The 7451-nt window shown below is 68.5% G+C and overlaps 1 protein-coding gene across 1 annotated transcript in view; it reads right to left on the bottom strand.

The window, feature by feature from the left end:
• Positions 1-9: 9 nt before the first annotated feature.
• EVI5L (ecotropic viral integration site 5-like) overlaps positions 10-7451 on the bottom strand; it is a gene marked incomplete at its 3' end in the record, with an annotated part of 14568 nt that continues 7126 nt past the window's right edge. Inside the window, exons 11-16 of the mRNA XM_009881992.1 lie at positions 6994-7134; positions 6663-6791; positions 6064-6204; positions 5239-5391; positions 2678-2824; positions 10-30 (exon numbers count right to left, since the gene is read on the bottom strand). Coding sequence (XP_009880294.1) covers positions 10-30; positions 2678-2824; positions 5239-5391; positions 6064-6204; positions 6663-6791; positions 6994-7134 — 732 coding nt within the window. The remainder of the gene's footprint in view (positions 31-2677; positions 2825-5238; positions 5392-6063; positions 6205-6662; positions 6792-6993; positions 7135-7451) is intronic.

The following is a 7451-nucleotide window of genomic DNA, read 5'->3' as shown; positions in this document are numbered from 1 at the left end:
CAGCCGCACCGCCATCACCTCCTCCTTGCTCTGGGGACACGCGTGTCACCCCGGTGCCACGTCAGGGCCACCCCTGTGTCACCCACCCCTCTCAAGGGAGGCTCCAGCCACCCTCCCCCTTCTGTCCCCAAGGACAAGGGAAGGGGGGTGGAGGGGACGTTGGGGGTGACGGGGGCCCAGCGGAGGGAAGGTGGGGACCCGGAGGAGGGGACATGGGGACACTATGGGAGGGGACATCAGGGACCCATTGGAGGGGACACGGGGACCCTCTCAGAGGGGACACGGGGACCTCAAGGGAGGGGACATTAGGACCCTCTCAGAAGGGACACATTGACCCTCCTGGAGGGGACATGGGGACCTTGTTGGAGGGGACACGGTGACCCCACGGGAAGGGTTGTGGGTGTCACTGGGAGGGGACGGTGGTGTTCCCATGGGAGGGGACAGCAGTGTCCCCATGGCAGGGTCTGCGGGTGTCCCTGGGAGGGGACGGTGGTGGCCCAACAGGAGGGGACAGCGGTGTCCCCAAGGAACGGTCTATGGGTGTTGGTGGGAGGGGACAGTGGTGTCCCCACAGGAGGCGACAGGGGTGTCCCCAAGGTGGGTCTGCGGGTGTCTCTCGGAGGGGACAGTGGTGTCCCCAGGGGAGCGGACAGCGGTGTCCTTGGGGAGGGGCAAGCGGTGTCCCCAAGGTGGGTCTGCGGGTGTCTCTCGGAGGGGACAGTGGTGTCCCCAGGGGAGCGGACAGCGGTGTCCTTGGGGAGGGGCAAGCGGTGTCCCCAAGGTGGGTCTGCGGGTGTCTCTCGGAGGGGACAGTGGTGTCCCCAGGGGAGCGGACAGCGGTGTCCTTGGGGAGGGGCAAGCGGTGTCCCCAAGGTGGGTCTGCGGGTGTCTCTCGGAGGGGACAGTGGTGTCCCCAGGGGAGCGGACAGCGGTGTCCTTGGGGAGGGGCAAGCGGTGTCCCCAAGGTGGGTCTGCGGGTGTCTCTCGGAGGGGACAGTGGTGTCCCCAGGGGAGCGGACAGCGGTGTCCTTGGGGAGGGGCAAGCGGTGTCCCCAAGGTGGGTCTGCGGGTGTCTCTCGGAGGGGACAGTGGTGTCCCCAGGGGAGCGGACAGCGGTGTCCTTGGGGAGGGGCAAGCGGTGTCCCCAAGGTGGGTCTGCGGGTGTCTCTCGGAGGGGACAGTGGTGTCCCCAGGGGAGCGGACAGCGGTGTCCTTGGGGAGGGGCAAGCGGTGTCCCCAAGGTGGGTCTGCGGGTGTCTCTCGGAGGGGACAGTGGTGTCCCCAGGGGAGCGGACAGCGGTGTCCTTGGGGAGGGGCAAGCGGTGTCCCCAAGGTGGGTCTGCGGGTGTCTCTCGGAGGGGACAGTGGTGTCCCCAGGGGAGCGGACAGCGGTGTCCTTGGGGAGGGGCAAGCGGTGTCCCCAAGGTGGGTCTGCGGGTGTCTCTCGGAGGGGACAGTGGTGTCCCCAGGGGAGCGGACAGCGGTGTCCTTGGGGAGGGGCAAGCGGTGTCCCCAAGGTGGGTCTGCGGGTGTCTCTCGGAGGGGACAGTGGTGTCCCCAGGGGAGCGGACAGCGGTGTCCTTGGGGAGGGGCAAGCGGTGTCCCCAAGGTGGGTCTGCGGGTGTCTCTCGGAGGGGACAGTGGTGTCCCCAGGGGAGCGGACAGCGGTGTCCTTGGGGAGGGGCAAGCGGTGTCCCCAAGGTGGGTCTGCGGGTGTCTCTCGGAGGGGACAGTGGTGTCCCCAGGGGAGCGGACAGCGGTGTCCTTGGGGAGGGGCAAGCGGTGTCCCCAAGGTGGGTCTGCGGGTGTCTCTCGGAGGGGACAGTGGTGTCCCCAGGGGAGCGGACAGCGGTGTCCTTGGGGAGGGGCAAGCGGTGTCCCCAAGGTGGGTCTGCGGGTGTCTCTCGGAGGGGACAGTGGTGTCCCCAGGGGAGCGGACAGCGGTGTCCTTGGGGAGGGGCAAGCGGTGTCCCCAAGGTGGGTCTGCGGGTGTCTCTCGGAGGGGACAGTGGTGTCCCCAGGGGAGCGGACAGCGGTGTCCTTGGGGAGGGGCAAGCGGTGTCCCCAAGGTGGGTCTGCGGGTGTCTCTCGGAGGGGACAGTGGTGTCCCCAGGGGAGCGGACAGCGGTGTCCTTGGGGAGGGGCAAGCGGTGTCCCCAAGGTGGGTCTGCGGGTGTCTCTCGGAGGGGACAGTGGTGTCCCCAGGGGAGCGGACAGCGGTGTCCTTGGGGAGGGGCAAGCGGTGTCCCCAAGGTGGGTCTGCGGGTGTCTCTCGGAGGGGACAGTGGTGTCCCCAGGGGAGCGGACAGCGGTGTCCTTGGGGAGGGGCAAGCGGTGTCCCCAAGGTGGGTCTGCGGGTGTCTCTCGGAGGGGACAGTGGTGTCCCCAGGGGAGCGGACAGCGGTGTCCTTGGGGAGGGGCAAGCGGTGTCCCCAAGGTGGGTCTGCGGGTGTCTCTCGGAGGGGACAGTGGTGTCCCCAGGGGAGCGGACAGCGGTGTCCTTGGGGAGGGGCAAGCGGTGTCCCCAAGGTGGGTCTGCGGGTGTCTCTCGGAGGGGACAGTGGTGTCCCCAGGGGAGCGGACAGCGGTGTCCTTGGGGAGGGGCCGGGGAGCACCCAGGGGAGGTGACAGCGGAGGGCCCGAGGGTGTCCCCGAGCTGTCCCCGAGCTGTCCCCACCTTGCACTGGGCCTCGGCGTGTTTGCGGTGGCTCTCGCTGAGCTGCGCCTGAAGCCCTTTGCTCTGCGCCGCCGCCAACCTCAGCTGCTCCCGCAGCCCCGCGCAGGTCTGCTCCGCTCGGCCCAGCACCGTGCGCTGGATTTGGCCCTGCAGGGGGACAGGACTGTCACCACCCTGTCACACACCCCCACCTCGGCTCCCACATGTGTCCCCCCCCGAGTCACCAGTATGGCTCTGGAGAGGGGGACACACACACACAGGACTGTCACCACCCCGGCCACCGTCCTTGTCACCTCCTCGCCGCCTGGATCTGGCCATGGGGGTGCGGGCACCCAGCACCCATGGACCCAGCACCCCCAGTTCAGCCCCCACAGCTCCAGTACCTCCCAGTTTAGCCCCCACAGCTCCAACACCCCCCTAAGTTCAGCCCCTCCCCAGCCAGCTCCAGTACCTCCCAGTTAAGCATCCCAGTCCCTTGCTCAGGATGTGGCCCGGGCTCTGATCTGCATCTCGAGCTGCAGCACCAGCTGGCACATCGCACCCCAGCCCCAGTACCCCCCAGTTCAGCCCCCAGTCAGCCCCAGTACCCCGCAGTTCAGCCCCCACAGCCCCAGTCCCCCCCAGTTCAGCCCCCAGTCAGCCCCAGTACCCCGCAGTTCAGCCCCCACAGCCCCAGTCCCCCCCAGTTCAGCCCCCAGTCAGCCCCAGTACCCCGCAGTTCAGCCCCCACAGCCCCAGTCCCCCCCAGTTCAGCCCCCAGTCAGCCCCAGTACCCCGCAGTTCAGCCCCCACAGCCCCAGTCCCCCCCAGTTCAGCCCCCAGTCAGCCCCAGTACCCCGCAGTTCAGCCCCCACAGCCCCAGTCCCCCCCAGTTCAGCCCCCAGTCAGCCCCAGTACCCCGCAGTTCAGCCCCCACAGCCCCAGTCCCCCCCAGTTCAGCCCCCAGTCAGCCCCAGTACCCCGCAGTTCAGCCCCCACAGCCCCAGTCCCCCCCAGTTCAGCCCCCAGTCAGCCCCAGTACCCCGCAGTTCAGCCCCCACAGCCCCAGTCCCCCCCAGTTCAGCCCCCAGTCAGCCCCAGTACCCCGCAGTTCAGCCCCCACAGCCCCAGTCCCCCCCAGTTCAGCCCCCAGTCAGCCCCAGTACCCCGCAGTTCAGCCCCCACAGCCCCAGTCCCCCCCAGTTCAGCCCCCAGTCAGCCCCAGTACCCCGCAGTTCAGCCCCCACAGCCCCAGTCCCCCCCAGTTCAGCCCCCAGTCAGCCCCAGTACCCCGCAGTTCAGCCCCCACAGCCCCAGTCCCCCCCAGTTCAGCCCCCAGTCAGCCCCAGTACCCCGCAGTTCAGCCCCCACAGCCCCAGTCCCCCCCAGTTCAGCCCCCAGTCAGCCCCAGTACCCCGCAGTTCAGCCCCCACAGCCCCAGTCCCCCCCAGTTCAGCCCCCAGTCAGCCCCAGTACCCCGCAGTTCAGCCCCCACAGCCCCAGTCCCCCCCAGTTCAGCCCCCAGTCAGCCCCAGTACCCCGCAGTTCAGCCCCCACAGCCCCAGTCCCCCCCAGTTCAGCCCCCAGTCAGCCCCAGTACCCCGCAGTTCAGCCCCCACAGCCCCAGTCCCCCCCAGTTCAGCCCCCAGTCAGCCCCAGTACCCCGCAGTTCAGCCCCCACAGCCCCAGTCCCCCCCAGTTCAGCCCCCAGTCAGCCCCAGTACCCCGCAGTTCAGCCCCCACAGCCCCAGTCCCCCCCAGTTCAGCCCCCAGTCAGCCCCAGTACCCCGCAGTTCAGCCCCCACAGCCCCAGTCCCCCCCAGTTCAGCCCCCAGTCAGCCCCAGTACCCCGCAGTTCAGCCCCCACAGCCCCAGTCCCCCCCAGTTCAGCCCCCAGTCAGCCCCAGTACCCCGCAGTTCAGCCCCCACAGCCCCAGTCCCCCCCAGTTCAGCCCCCAGTCAGCCCCAGTACCCCGCAGTTCAGCCCCCACAGCCCCAGTCCCCCCCAGTTCAGCCCCCAGTCAGCCCCAGTACCCCGCAGTTCAGCCCCCACAGCCCCAGTCCCCCCCAGTTCAGCCCCCAGTCAGCCCCAGTACCCCGCAGTTCAGCCCCCACAGCCCCAGTCCCCCCCAGTTCAGCCCCCAGTCAGCCCCAGTACCCCGCAGTTCAGCCCCCACAGCCCCAGTCCCCCCCAGTTCAGCCCCCAGTCAGCCCCAGTACCCCGCAGTTCAGCCCCCACAGCCCCAGTCCCCCCCAGTTCAGCCCCCAGTCAGCCCCAGTACCCCGCAGTTCAGCCCCCACAGCCCCAGTCCCCCCCAGTTCAGCCCCCAGTCAGCCCCAGTACCCCGCAGTTCAGCCCCCACAGCCCCAGTCCCCCCCAGTTCAGCCCCCAGTCAGCCCCAGTACCCCGCAGTTCAGCCCCCACAGCCCCAGTCCCCCCCAGTTCAGCCCCCAGTCAGCCCCAGTACCCCGCAGTTCAGCCCCCACAGCCCCAGTCCCCCCCAGTTCAGCCCCCAGTCAGCCTCAGTACCCCCCAGTTCAGCCCCCCAACCCCCTCGTCAGGATGCGGCCCTGGCTCTGACCTGCGTCTCGAGCTGCAGCACCCGTTGGCGCAGCGCCCGCAGCTCGGCCTGTGCCTGTGCCTCCCGCAGCCGCGCCGCCACCACGGCCTCCTGCAGCGCGTTGGCGTTGCTCCGCCGCGGGGATTCCTTCCAGCGTCCGCCTGCCCGTCCCGCCTGCGCCCCGCACACGTCAGGCACCCAGCCGGGGCCGGTGGGGGACCCCGGTGACCCCCATAGGGACCCAGGTGGCCAGGAGGGGACCCAGGTGGCCAGGAAAGGACAGAGGCATTGGGACGAGGGACAGAGGTGGCGACTCAGGGGGCCACGAGGGGACCCAGATGTTGGAACAAGGGACCTAAGTGGCAGGGTGAGGGACCCAGGTGGCCAGGAAGGGACAGAGGCGTTGGGACGAAGGGACAAAGGTGTCCGGAAGAGGACCTAGGTGGCAGGGAGGGGACCCAGATGTTGGAATAAGGCACCCAGGTGGCCAGCAGGGACCCAGATGTTGGAAGAAGGAACCTAGGTGTCCGGAAGGGGACTTGGTGGCCAGGAGGGGGCCCAGGTGTTCGAAGAAGGGACCTGGGTGGCCAGGAGGGGACCCAGATGTTGGAATAAGGCACCCAGGTGGCCAGGAGGGGACCCAGATGTTGGAATAAGGGACCTAGGTGTCTGGAAGGGGACCTAGGTGGCCAGAAGGGGACCCAGATGTTGGAACAAGGAACCTAGGTGGCCAGGAGGGGACCCAGATGTTGAAATAAGGCACCCAGGTGGCCAGGAGGGGACTCCGCCATCTGGGGGGTGACCCAGGTATCCCACGGGGGGACACCTAGGCGTCCCTGTCCTTACCTGCCAGCTGTCACTGAGGTCCTTCACTTGCTGCTGCAGCTCCGTCAGCGACTTGACGGCCTCGGCCTCGCGCAGCGCCAGCGCCTGCAGCTCCTCCTGCAGCCGCACCACGTTGTCCTCATCCGGCAGCAGGCTGTTCCTCTGTGGGGTCCCAGGGGACATCAGCGGGGACACCCCGGGGCGGGGGCACTGGTCATCGGCAGGGACACCCCAGGGTGGTGGCATTTGGGGCTCATCCCCTCTGCCAGGTGGAGGTGGGGACATTCATGGGGTATTGGGGGGAGGTGACGGGGACCGGGGATCCCCCAGGGACGCGTGGCACAGGAGGATCCCGTGGGGACACTTGCGTGGCACTGGGGATCCCCAGGGACAGGGGACACCAGGTCCAGTGTCCCTTGGGGACACTGCTTGTCCCCAAGGCCACTTGTGTGACACTCTCCATCCCCAGAGCCGCTCGTGTGACCATCCCAAGGGCCACCCACATGACTGTCCCAACCCCAAAACCGCTTGTGTGACACTCCCCATCCCCGGGGCCACTTGTAGGACCATCCCCCGTCCCCAAGGCCACCAGTGTGACAGCCGTGAGCCGTCCTCGTCACCTTCTCCATGTCGAGGACTTTATCCTGCATCTCCTTGAGGGCACCGAGGGTCTCGCTCTCCCGCAGCCGCGACTGCTCCAGCTCCGTCTCCAGGTGGGTGACAAACTCCTCGGTGAAGCGCGGGTTCCCCTGTCACCATCCCCAACATGTCACCCTCAGGACATGATGCCCGTCACCTCCCCCCTCCTCTCTTGCCCGTGGTGGTGGCACCAACCACCTGCAGCCAAATCCAGGCTGCAGCACGGCACGAATTGAAGGGGGGGGATATGTGAGGGCGATAAGGATGCCTGGGGACATCTGGGGACATCTGGGGACACGTGGGGACACCAACCTGTTGGTCCTGCAGCTGCCGGATGGTGGTCTGGGCGCGCTGGAGGTTCTCGGTGGCCGAGGTGCAGCGTTGCTTCACCACCGCCAGCTCCCGCTTGATGATGTAGTTCTCCTCCGCCTCCTGCGCCCGTGTCACCTGGCCCTGGGGACAGCGGGGACGTGTCACCCACCACGGCATGGCATGCCCGGTTCTCCCCCCACAGCGTGTCACTGGGAGGGGGTGCGGTGGTGGGGACATGGGGGAGATGCTGGGGACATGAGGTGACACTGGGGACGCGGGGCGATGAGGGGGTGACACCAGGGACGAGGAGTGACGCCAGTCCCATAGCAGGTGAGGCTGGGGACAAGGGAATGACACCGGGGACAACGATCTCAGCCATGGAGGGTGACGCCAGCCCCACAGCAAGGTGATGACAGGGATGAGGGGGGTGACACCAGCCACCCCCCCCCCCCGTGGGT

Source organism: Charadrius vociferus, unplaced genomic scaffold (genome assembly GCF_000708025.1).
Source record: "Charadrius vociferus isolate BGI_N301 unplaced genomic scaffold, ASM70802v2 scaffold1540, whole genome shotgun sequence".
Lineage (NCBI taxonomy): Eukaryota > Metazoa > Chordata > Aves > Charadriiformes > Charadriidae > Charadrius > Charadrius vociferus.
The sequence above is the reverse complement of the archived record's forward strand: the minus strand, read 5'-3'. Positions and strand labels throughout refer to the sequence as shown.